Consider the following 12844-nt stretch of genomic DNA (forward strand, 5'->3'; position numbering starts at 1 on the left):
GTGCAGAGGGAGGGAAAGCCAAGGTATTTGGCAACTGTGGATGGAAAGTGCCCCTCCCCCAGGCTCCCCAACCCTAAGCTACTCACATGCAGCAGAATGCAGAATATTTTAAATAAACCAGTGCCCCTGCTTGTGCCCCCCATATGAGGATGTGCCCCCCATCAAGTATTTGACCCATGATCCCATGTTCTCCTGCAGTTTTATTAAGGTAACTTCACTACAAGTACAGGGAGGTAGTGATTAAGCTGTTATTGGTCTGAGGAATCTGGCTGGCAGTCAGAGGAGAGAGCAGAGCATGATTGATACTTCCCCTTTGGAATCATGGCTAAAGGTGGCTACCTGGACCACGTGCTGACTCTGTGCCCTCATTCTGGGAACAGGACATGAGTGGCACACGTGTCCCTGGGATCTGCCTTGGTGGAGGAGGAGCAAGGAGGGGTTCTCCTTCCTGGAACAGGAGGTTGGCGGATCACAGTTGGACGAACATCTGCAGTGCGATTTACAGGTTAACATTGAAAATGCAGGTTCACCAACCTCCAGTTTTGTGTTACGTCTGAATTCAGCTAGTCTTTCTTAACCCTCTCCAGAAGAGAGAGGAGATGCAGGACAAGGATAAGAGTAAACGGAGGCAGTATTATTCTTGTGGAGGAGGAAAAGTGGTATTTCTTGGTCCAGGAAGGCTGTGGAGTACGTGCTCTCAGCCAGGCCTCCCTAGTAACTAGGTAAGGGCAGTCCTAACAGAGCAATGTTGCAGTCTAGATTGGATGTATCAATATAGCTGGGTATAAATTTAGATCTTTGGGCCATTTTTCTTTAGCCGTTTGCACCCCAACCCATTCAGCTAACTGAATGGTGTTTTATGCAGAAGGACAGCAGGCACGACTGTTGCATAAATTGATAAGAACTTTGAGCCAGCAGCAAAGGAATGAAGCTAAACTGGGAACAGTATTCCTCTGTGTCCACTGTATGCCGTCTGCTTCCAATAAAGAGAGAGCTGCTTGGGCCTATAAAGCCCTCCTGTCTTTGCAGGTGTCCTAAGAACTTGGCCATGGCACTTCAGCTAGACACATTTATTACCTTTTGGATGCTATAATTCATCATTCATTCCTTTCCAAGGACAAAGAATAGAAGTTTAGCTTCTAGTAGCTGCCCTTGCCTTCTCTCTCTTTCTCTCTCAGGTCTCCCTGCCAGTACATTTGGCTTGTTTGTTCTCTTTCAGTTCTGTTCTTCCTGTTGCATTCTGTCCATTCAATGAAGAAAGAGTAAAACCGGATGGCTGGATTCAGTGCAGGGAAATGACTTCAGAGCTACTTTTGTTCTCCCCTCCATTTCTTTGAACACACTTGGCCATGTGTCACTATGAAAGGGTTTGTTTGAACCATTTGGAACATCCCATAAGCAAAGCTGCATCAGCCAGAATCACTCACAGCTTTTGAGACTGACTGAGACTTTGAGTTAAACTGCCAGAGTTTTGTCGCAAAAAATAAACCCGGACCATGACATTGGGCTCTGTGCTATAAATCAGCCACAGCCGTCCAAGCAAACTGTCCCTTTTATTGAATCAGGGGAAGCCTCTATAGCATTTGGCTTTAGTTACGAACTTCAGAATGGCTCAAAGAATATTTTTCTTGCAAAGAAAGCCAGCTCTTTGAAATTGATTTTATAGACCTGTGTGTGCAATTTCACAGCACACTGGATCACACTGTTTTAAGACAGCTTGGCTGTTTTAAATACAAGTACACTTTCAGACCTATTCTGCAGTTAAAGTGAATGTTTGATGGCCTATTTTAAACTCATTTATAAAGTAAAAGGAAGCAGACATCTTTTTCATTTGAATCTTTTTCCCCCATTCTGTGTCAACAAAAGTATACTGTAATTTCCCTTTCATTTGAAGAAGAAAGCAGGTTGTTCCGTGGGATTAACAGATCAAAGCACTGTAATTTTCCTAAATCCAGCAAATTTGTCATGATTCACTGTTTTTGTTTTCTTTATATCCTAGCCAGCAATTTATATTTGCATAAATTAAAAAAATCTGTAAATTATGTTCCTTTTTTGATAAGAATGTGCTTATACTTTTTGTTTAAAGTAGTAAGATCCACATATTTTCATTCAGTGCACAGTTTCATTGTGCATCTTTAATTTGGTAATTCTAACTGTACAGTTTGATGTAAAGGATAGTCATTGAAAAGGGGAAATTGGAGACCTGAGCATACTGGTGAGAGGAGAGATCTCATTCTTCTGCACTCTCAAGTCTTCCCCTCACCAACATCTCTGCTTTTCTTTTGAGAAGGGCTTAGTACAGTAGTAGAAGGGCTTATCCTCAGCCCCAGAAAGCAGACTGCTCTGTAACTCAGTGTATCTGCACTGAGCTTACTGGACTTGGAAAGCTACTGTTTTGAAAAAAGGCTCCAAAGTCAGAAGCTATGATATGCAGGTAGGCCAACCTCAATGGGCTGAGAAAGGAAGACAAAACAAAGCCTAGAAGAGTAAGAAGAGGCAGCAATCAGATCCTACAAAAGGAGTACCATGTACATATGAGGAGAAGTAATTTGCTTCTGTAGCTCAGGTTCCAATTGCCAGACCCAGTTTTTAAGGCACCAGACAGGTAAGATACCAGGCATTGCTGAATCATGATAAGCGAAGGCTCTAAGCTATGCAAACCTTAAAGTGCCCATAGAATTACACAAACAAAAATATTATTCTAACAAAAAGAACAATGGAAACAGAAATAATAAAGATTTATTTTTACATATATACTTGGCAAAGATCAAAACCAATCTCAGAATCAAGGAATAAAATTGATTCTGGATCAAATGTCTGATTCAGGATAAGACTTGCAAGAAACCCAGACCCTGGTCTAATTAAACTTTGATATAACTTACAGTTATCTCTGCACAGATTTATAAACTCAATATTTTTGCCAGGAAATTTAGGACCAACAAAAGGAAGTACTTTTTCACACAGCACATAATTAATCTATGGAATTCTATGTGCTGGGATGTGGTGATGGCCACCAGCTTGGATGGGCTGAGACAAATTCATGGAGGACAGGTTTATCGATGGCTACTAGTCTGGTGGCTACAGGCCACCTCCAGCCTCAGAGGCAGGATGCCTCTAAATACAAGTTGCAAATATGACAGCTACGGGTATACTAACTGGTCTGGTTTGGTTCTGGTGGTTCAAGTGGTCCAGGTTCAAACCGGACCCCCCCCACACAAAAAAGTGGATGCTGGTCTGAGTTCGAACCAGCCCGACCCCAGTTCAAACTGATGAGGATTTCCCTTTATGAGTAAAGGGACAGGAGGCCTTCCTAGAGCTAGAGAGTGTGGGGGAGAAATCAGGGCTACTTACTTTAGTTGGCGTTGGGGGTATTGGTGGCTCCACCCGCCACCACTGGCCTTCTCCAGAGGCTGCTGTGGGCCTCTACACACACAGAGGCCATTTTAGTGACCTAAATTAAATAATTGTGTAGCATGCATGGAGGCCTGAACTGGGTCAGAGAAAGCCCAAACTGGGCCACAGCCAGCCTGGGTTACTCTGGAGGAGGCCAGCATGGGTTGTGGGGAGCTGCTGCCACCACAACCACCACCAATTAAAGTAAGTAGCCCTGACTCCCCTCCCACACACTCTAGCTCTTGGAAGCCACCAGTCTCTTTGCTCATACAGGGTAATCCTACCAGATTCCCTTTACCCCAGAACTGGTCCAGAGGTCAGACCGGATAAGATTCAGATTGACCGGAACTGAACCGGCCAGGCCAGTTTCATGCCCATCCCTAGCAACAGCAGGAGAGAGGGCATGCCCTCACCTCTTGCATGTGGGCTTCTCAGTGGCATCTGGTGGACTGGACCACAGTGGAAAACAGGATGCTGGACTAGATAGGCCTTGGGCCTGATCCAGCAGGCTGCTCTTATGATAAGTAATTGTGTAGCAATACTATATTTTTCTTATCAGAATGATAATGTCTGTTTTAGGGCCTTCCCCCCACCTTTCTCCTTTATTTTTCAACCAATTATGTAAAATTTGAGATTATATTCATTTTTTAAAACATTCAGAGGCCCTTCATAATGTGAGGTCCTACTGCAGCTTACTTAGATTGTGCCTAAGTCCAGCACTACTATCAGGTGCCTAAATCTTTGCACCAGTGACTGTGAGATATCACCACACTTATGAATTAAACAATGGCCAATTTAATATGTGGCAAGGGACAATAAATGTGTAAGTGAGCAGTTAGCTTAGCTTGGTTTTTAAATGGTACAGCCTATGCAATGATGTAGAATAGTGAAGCTCGTGCTTAAAATGCCATGCTACATTAATTATTTATATTATTATTTATTCACACAGTCAGACAGGTGTTATTGACTGGTTTTATCCAGACATCGAGTCCTTCCCAAGGACCTGGTATGGCTGAATTTTATTGTCAATGTTGTTGCTGTTGTTATAGATATCGTCGCAGAATATAGGCTTATTATTATTATTATTTCTTGTTTACACAGTCAGACAGGTGTTATTGACTGGTTTATTTATCCAGACATCGAGTCTTTCCCAAGGACCTGGGATGCCAGAATTTTATTGTCAATTGTTATAGATATCATCGCAGAATATAGGCTGTTCCCAGTAAAGCTGCTTTTTGTAATTGCCTGATGGTGATTTCTGTGGCCCCTATGGTGTTGAGGTGCTCTTCAAGGTCTTTTGGAACTGCACCCAGGGCGCCAATTACCACGGGGATGATTTTGGTCTTTTTCTGCCACAGCCTTTCAATTTCAATTTGTAGATCTTTGTATTTGGTGATTATTTCTATTTCTTTGTCTTCTATTCTGCTATCCCCTGGTATTGCTATGTCGATTATTTTCACTTGTTTTTCTTTCTTCTCGACTACAGTTATATCTGGTGTATTGTGTGGAAGATGTTTGTCTGTTTGTAGTCGGAAGTCCCATAATATTTTTACATCTTCATTTTCTTCAACTTTTTCAATTTTATGGTCCCACCAATGTTTGGCTACAGGTAGCTTGTATTTTTTGCAGATGTTCCAGTGTATCATCCCTGCTACTTTCTCATGCCTTTGTTTGTAGTCAGTCTGTGCGATCTTTTTACAACAGCTGATTAGGTGGTCCACGGTTTCATCTGCTTCTTTACAAAGGCGGCACTTGCTGTTTGTTGTGGATTTTTTTTGACTTTTGCTCTTATTGCATTTGTTCTTGGTGCCTGTTCTTGTGCAGCCAGTATTAAACCCTCTGTTTCTTTCTTCAAGTTGCCATTCTTAAGTCATTGCCAGGTCTTGGTGATGTCTGATTTTCCACTTATATTGTGCAAATATTGACCATGCAGTGGCTATTTTTCCATTTTTCAGCTCAGTTCTTGACTTGTTCTTTCTTGTAGGCCTGCTTTGTTTCATTGGTGTTGAATAGTTTGGCATTATTGACCATTTGAAGTGCATCTTCTTCACTGTCCTTGATATATTGTTCAAGGCCTCTTTTCTCCTCCTCTACTGTTTGATGGACTTGCAGCATTCCTCTTCCACCTGAGCTGTGAGGGAGGTATAGCCTATCTACATCACTGCAGGGGTGCAGAGAATGATTGATGGTCATGATTTTCCTGGTCTTACGATCTAGCGTCTCTAGCTCCGCCTGGGTCCAGTCTATTATTCCTGCACTGTATCTGATAACAGGTATAGCCCAGGTGTTTATGGCTTGTATGGTGTTCCCGCCATTGAGTTTGGACTTGAGGATTATTCGAACTCTCCTGATGTATCCACTTCCTTTTTTTTTTTTAACTTCAGTGTGTGCAATGTTATCAGCCTGGAGAATGCCCAAATATTTGTAATATTCTTTCTCTTCCAGGCTCTTGATCTTGCTTCCATTGGGCAGTTCTATTCCTTCTGTTTTTCTTATTTTCCCTTTGTTCATTATTAATGCAGCACACTTGTCTAGTCCAAATTCCATTGCTATATCGTTACTGAATATATGGACAGTGTTTAGCAGTGATTCGATTTCTGACTGGGACTTTCCATACAACTTCAGGTCGTCCATGTACAGCAGACGGCTGATTTTACTTGATGTTTTAGATGTTTGGTATCCGAGGCCTGTTTTGTTTAGTATTTGTGAAAGCGGGGTCATGGCGATTACAAACAACAGAGGGGATAGTGAGTCCCCTTGGAAAATGCCTCTTCTAATGCTAACCTGTCCAAGTGTATCGCCATTGATTGTTAACTGTGTACTCTACATGCTCATTGCGTTTTTAATAAATATCTGAAAGTTTTTGCTGACAGCAGTTGTTTCTAAACATTTTAGTATCCATGTGTGAGGCAATGAATCGAAGGCTTTCATGTAGTCAATCCATGCAACACTTAGATTGGTTTTTCTTCTCTTGCAATTTTCTAAAATCATTTTGTCAATCAGCAGCTGGTCTTTTGTGCCTCTGGTGTTTGGGCAATTTCCTTTCTGTTCAACTGGAAGCTGTTTGTTAGTTAATAAGTGTTGCATCACTTCATCTGCTGTTATTCCAGTTAATAATTTTGAACATGGTTGGCAGGCAGGTTATCGGTCTATAGTTACATGGAACTGCACCTTTTGCTGGGTCTTTCACGATGAGATGAGTTTTCCCAGTTGTTAACCATTGTTCAATATCACCTCCTTGCAAAATGTGATTGAACTGTTTTGATAGTTGTTTATGAAGGCTTGTTAGGTGTTTAAGCCAAAAGCCATGCAGTTCATCGTCGCCTGGCGCAGTCCAATTTTTAATTTTCTTTGCTCTTTCACTTATTAATTCTGGTGTTATTATTAGATCTTGCATTTGTTGGTTACATTTTCCGACCTCTTTCATCCTGCCTGCTTTTTTATTATAATCTATTGGATTGTCCCATAATTTCCCCCAGAATTGCACTGTTTCTTCTTTATTTGGTGTTTCTACGTTTCTTGCAGTTTCTCCTTCTATGCTTTGGTAGAAACGTCTCTGATTCGACTGGAATTGGAGATTCTGCCTGTGTTGTGTAATTCTGGCTTCGTATCTGCTAATCTTCTTTGACACTGCTGTTATTTGCTGCTTTATTATTTCCAGGACTTCTCTAATTTTCCTTGAATATAGGTGGTATTTTTGGATCAGATACTGTTTGGTGTTTTCATTCTTCAGCTTCTTGTCTTTCATATCTTTCAATTTATTATTATTTCAATTATTTATTTATTTTTATTAATAATTATTTATTATTATTATTATTATTATTATTATTAATGTGATTTCTATACTACCCTTCCAAAACTGGCTCAGGGTGGCTTACAGAGAGAAATAACAAACACAAATAAGATGGAACCCTGTCCCCAAAGGACTCACAATCTAAAAAGAAACTTAAGATATGCACCAGCAACAGTCACTGGAGGTACTGTGCTGGGGTGGATAGGGCCAGTTACTCTCCCCCTGGAAACAGACCTTCTTCTAAGGCATATTCTCTGTGTTGCATTGGCCTTTTGCCCAACAAGGAAATGATCCTGCCATAGGACAATGCCGGAGTCAGGATGGACATGGGGTCCCTGCCACTTCCTCAGTAGTTGCTTGTTCCTCACATTTATGTCCCTCCCATTCTCCAGGGACCTTATAGTGACAATAAATATGAGTTTGGATTAAAGTGAATTTTCTGCTTTTAACATGTTGGAAGTTCATTTGAGCTGCAAATTATGGGTATACTGTAACTTTATAATAATAATGGGCATATACCATTTTATCCTCATGACAATCCTGCAAGGGTTGAGGAATTGATATTGAGGAAGCAAGAGAGACTGGCCAAAGGCCACCCACTACGTTTCATGACCTCAGTAGGGATTTAAACCAAGATCTCTTCAATCTAAATGGTCATACTGGCTCTCAGTATGATACAACAGAACATCCTAAGGGCCATTTTGTGGTCTGGTGACCAACCTGTCAGTGAAAGTCTGTATTTGATTTATCCATTGGCAAGGATTAGGAATGCAAGTGATATAGTAATAATACCAGACATGGATAACTATTGCTTGGCCTTCAGACAACATTAAATTACAAACAGATCAAGCATAGTCGAAGGGCTCCTGGAGGTCATGGAGAACTTTCAAGTTTATACAGTCTCCAATGGTCTCACTTCCTCTGCTCCTCTTTCAAAATCTAATGAAGTGGCCTCAGAAGCTGGGGAGGGGGCTAATTGTCACTGTTTCTTCACCAGCCATCAAGGATTGTGGTCCGACCACTCCTCGCCAGGACAGGAGCCTCTAGAGCCAAATCACCCAGCCCTGACTTCCTCATCCCTGGCCATCTAAACTTTAAACAAAGACCTGCAATCAGGGCAATCCCAATCAGCCCTTTTCAACTTTGCCCCCTCCCATCTAGCTGCCTCCATCCTCCCTCTTTCAGCTGTTGTCCATCTTGCCAGCTGTTGTGGCCCTGCCTTCTCCTCTTCATCACCAGGAGGCAACTTGCTGGCCCATGCTGGCCCACCCACAGTCCCTCAGTTCCCGGATCGCCTGGCTCTCCCTAGCAACCATGGAAGGTCCAAGCCGGCTTTGACTGTACACAGGACCAGTGCGGCCTCCGTCTTCTTGGCCCCACAACCAGGTGAGTAATCGGGAACTCCCGTGGCCAGTGGGAAGGCCCAACACAGGGGAAAGTCTGAAGCAATTATACCAGGGAAAATTAAGGCACATCAAGCAACATGGCAGGTGAGTAATTTTCATTGGGATGGTGGCATGGAGGGAAAGGGTTAAGTACCTTCTCCTTGCAAGCCACAGTTCCAATCCTGATCCCCACCACCACCACTCAGCTCTGAGAAGGAAGTTCTAGTGAAGCATTTAGTGTGACATTTGGTTTGATTTGCCAATAGGACGCAGAAGGAAGTAGGTCAAAAACAGATGGTGACACTAAGGCTAAGGTATTCAAACTATTGTGCAGAAATTGTCTTATTGGTAGGTATGCATCATGGTGCAAGAGAACAAAGTTTCAAGAAGAATTTTAAGAGCTTTCATATAGAGGATGTCAAACATGTTGATGTAGTGCATCATCATTGTATATGCTACATTAGGACTGAGCTGCTCTGTTATTCCAAATGACCAGCTGGGGACTTGTGTGGTCTGCAACAGCCTAAACAATGGTTTGTAGCAAAGCTCTGCCAAACTGCAATTTGTGAACCTCCCTGAGCTGTTTTTGGATGGGTGGTAGAACAATGAAATTAATTAATTAATTTTTGATTTTTAAAAGGGGATTTTTTTTTTTAAAGGAAGAGCTGAACCTATGGCTTAGTTTGTCAACAATAGGACTTTGAATATAAAAAGAACCATTTTCAGATGGTGAATAAGGCGGAGACACAGCACAAGAGTTGGGGATGTGTGAGGACTTGTGCTTAAATTCCAGTTTCTGTAAACGGTTTTAGCCCTCTCCATTATATTGTTAAAAGCTTATTTCATCAAAAGGTAGAAGAAACAACGGCACTTTAAACTATAAAGGTGTTGAAAGAAAATGGACACTAATTTGAGGCATTTTACAAGTATTAGCTCCTTTGCAAGCATCAATATTCTTGCAAGCACTCAATATGCAGGAGGAGGGACCAGAAACCTACTGAAAATCAGAGTGCTCCAAAAGTGATTGCAAAGAAGGGCAGGAGCTCCCGTGGAATTTTAGGTTCCCGCGACTGAAGAACTGTAGATCAAAACAATAAACTTCTTGTTTGCCAATTGCGACGAACGATTTCCCCACGCATCATGCGGCGGCCAATGAGCGCCTCTCGCTACCCAAGCTTGCACTCCCATTGGCTGCCGTCTGTCATTCCTTTGCTCTAAGACAGGGCTGAATTTAACGGAGTTCAGCTAAATATTCATTTTCTCACATCTCACGGCAAATCGCGGCAGGCTTTTTAAAAAACACCCCTCCCCCTTTTCCTAGAGCCTGAGTGCCTTTAGTGGAGTCAGTGGATTTCTTTTATCATCAGCATCATCACCACCACCACCACCCTTGTTTGGCGGGTGGCAAAGCCGCCCACCCCCATCCGCGTTGGCCTTCCTTTTCATGCCTTTTGACTATGAACGTTTTTTGCCCGATCTGAAGGCGCAGCAAGAAGATCATGTTGAGGCAACAACCATCCCTGTACGAGCTGGTTGGCTACAGGCAGGCCCCCTCCGCCTTGCTTCCCAAACAGGCTCCTGACAGGTCAGAGTTTCCTCCAGAGCAGCTCCCGCAGGGACCCGGAAGCGCAAAGGGCGGCGGCCACGGCAGCAAGAGCGAGCCGAAGACTGAGCAGCAGCAGCTGCGGCGGAAGATCAACAGTCGGGAGAGAAAGCGGATGCAGGATCTCAACTTGGCGATGGACGCCTTGAGGGAAGTGATCATGCCTTACTCGGCAGCCCATTGCCAGAGCTCACCAGGCAGGAAACTCTCCAAGATCGCCACGCTGCTGCTGGCCAGGAACTACATCCTCTTGCTGGGGAGTTCGTTGCAAGAGCTCCGGAGGATCATCGGCGATCTCAGCGGCTCTGGTCCCAGGCTGCTGCTGGCCGGCCTGCCCCTCTTCGCCGCCGCTCCGGGCCCGGTGCTCCTGACGCCGGGCAACGTGAGCCACCATCACCACCACCACCACCACCCGGACAGCCTGCGGCCGCCGACCAACAAATACCTCGCAGTGTCCCTGGAGGAACAGCAGTGCGGCCAAGTCCACCTGCCTAGTGGGGCCAGCAGCCTGTGCACCTGCGCCATTTGCAAGTTCCCCCACTTCATGCCGTCCGGCCTCAGTTTGGCTGCCGTGCAGGCACAGTTCTCCAAGTGACCGCTCGTGACCTGGGAGGGCTGGAGGAGGCGACGGGGGCTGCAGCAAGCGGCGATCGGACTTGGAGGGAGGGGCGGGCAGCGCAGTGGAGCCAGGACACGTGCGCAGACAGGACTGGCAGGGTGGAGCCCCGAGCTTGCCCTCCACCCAGCCAGGCGGATGGAGACTCGGGAAAGCGACGCTGCGGGCCGTTTGGCGAGAAGTTGTAAATCTTCGGGCTTCTGGAAAGGAGAGAACTTGCGTGTGTCTGGTGTCTTCTTGCCAATCAGACGTCAGATCACTCCTCGCCGTAGGGGTGGGGGGGGGAAAACCCTTGCTAAATAAAATGGCGCAATGAATAACCAATACAAGTTGAACCGCTAAAGATTCAGCTTCGTGAATTTCAGCACGATTGGAGTTGTAATCCTGCCTTTGCACATTTATCTAGGAGTAAGTCTTATCAAACCCAGTGGGACTTACTTCTGAGTAAATGAGCATAAAATTGGGCTGCTTGTCCGTTGCCCCACTGATCTTACACGTTGCTCAGCTCTCCCATAGAAATCAATGGGACTTCTAAAAGTGCTTGACTGTAGCTGGATTGTACTTCTGGTTCGTTGTCTGTTTCTCTTCACCCAGCGTAGCAACAATTCGCTGTACCGCTAGCTCGTGTTGTCATTTATAATGGCGTTGGCGACCCTAAAAAGTTGCTCTTTTTTCTATTATCTAGTTCTTTTTCCTTCTAGATTGTATAGTCCCTAAAGGTGCGTTATTTGGAGATAATACCACCTCGCCCCATCCTAGCCATGTTTACCTGACTCGAAGTAAATTCTACTGAACTGAATAGTCCTTGCTTCAAAGTATACAGATTGTAAATATAGGATTGTAGCTGTGCGGCACAATTTTACACTAGTTTACTCAGCAGTAAGTTGCATTGTCAATGGGGCTTACTTTCTAGTGTATTTAGGATTGCAGTCTTACTATACTAAAAGAAGATGAAGAATTTGTAACACACTGCATTACTCTTGGGCATATAATCCATGAACTCCTGTGATTCATGGTGATGGATGAAATGAAAAAGGCGTTTTCTTAAAGACAGGCAAAAGATTAAAGAACTGTTGTACTTTCATTTGTTATCTTCTTAAATCCTACAGAAAAATATATATAAAATGAAAGTTAAATTCCATTCCTGTTCTAATGTAAGAAAAGTTGGGGTATAAGAAAACTCCAAATTAGGATATCCAAATATGCTGACACCAATATAAATGATGGATTTCTCGCCAACAGATTGTTTTAAATTCTGATTGTTTAGTTTATAAATGGACCTGCTTAAGCAAGTCCATAACAAAGGTTCTGAGACAGCCTTTCAAGATACCTTTCCGTCAACAAATGTTCCACAGATATATAGATGAAGCTTTATAGTTTTAAAACAATGTTACTGATGTTTTAAATGTTCTTGATTGAATAGTTTCATATTTTGTCAATTTATTTTTAATTTTTAAATGATCATGTTTTTTAAACAATTGTACGACCCTGTGACTTGCAACTGTACAATTATAATCAACAGAAATAAACACTACACTATTCACATTTCTCTACTGACATTCCAATGAGTGGGAAATGAAGATACAAGTTGACAATATTTTCAATATCAAATATAAATAGCACTGGGGAAAGGAACATGATGGCTTAGTAGACTTTGCATGTTGGAATAGAGAGAGTATTGATTTCCTACTGATATTAAGGCCACCACCCTCAACCCACTTACTTTGTGCAGTACTAGTGTCTTAATTGACATTGAGAGTAAAATAATGTTTTTAGTAATACAGCTTCTTTCCCCACCCCGCCCCCCGTAAGCACACATGGGGTTTGTAGTTCCCCCTAGATCAGTCCTATAAATAGGAAAACCATGCCAATCTAACCTGGCCAATAGTTATAGTATGCCAAGCCTGCAACTTACATAGCCAAATAAGCATATTGAACATCTGAAGTACTTGAAAATTCAATGTCTAGTGTTACAAAGCAATGCTGAGCAAAAATCAGCATTGTCCTACACATGCTGCATTAAGAACAGGGTCTGTGTAGAGCCCAGCTGTGCT

The 12844-nt window shown here is 43.2% G+C and overlaps 1 protein-coding gene across 1 annotated transcript; it reads left to right on the top strand.

Annotated features, from left to right (window-relative positions):
* The first annotated feature begins 9804 nt into the window (after positions 1-9804).
* Positions 9805-12335, top strand: OLIG1 (oligodendrocyte transcription factor 1). The gene has a single exon (XM_053312412.1). The coding sequence runs from the start codon at positions 10071-10073 to the stop codon at positions 10767-10769; it is 699 nt and encodes a 232-aa protein (XP_053168387.1). The 5' UTR covers positions 9805-10070; the 3' UTR covers positions 10770-12335.
* The last annotated feature ends 509 nt before the right edge of the window (positions 12336-12844 follow it).

The sequence above is a fragment of the Hemicordylus capensis genome, chromosome 3, assembly GCF_027244095.1.
Source record: "Hemicordylus capensis ecotype Gifberg chromosome 3, rHemCap1.1.pri, whole genome shotgun sequence".
Lineage (NCBI taxonomy): Eukaryota > Metazoa > Chordata > Lepidosauria > Squamata > Cordylidae > Hemicordylus > Hemicordylus capensis.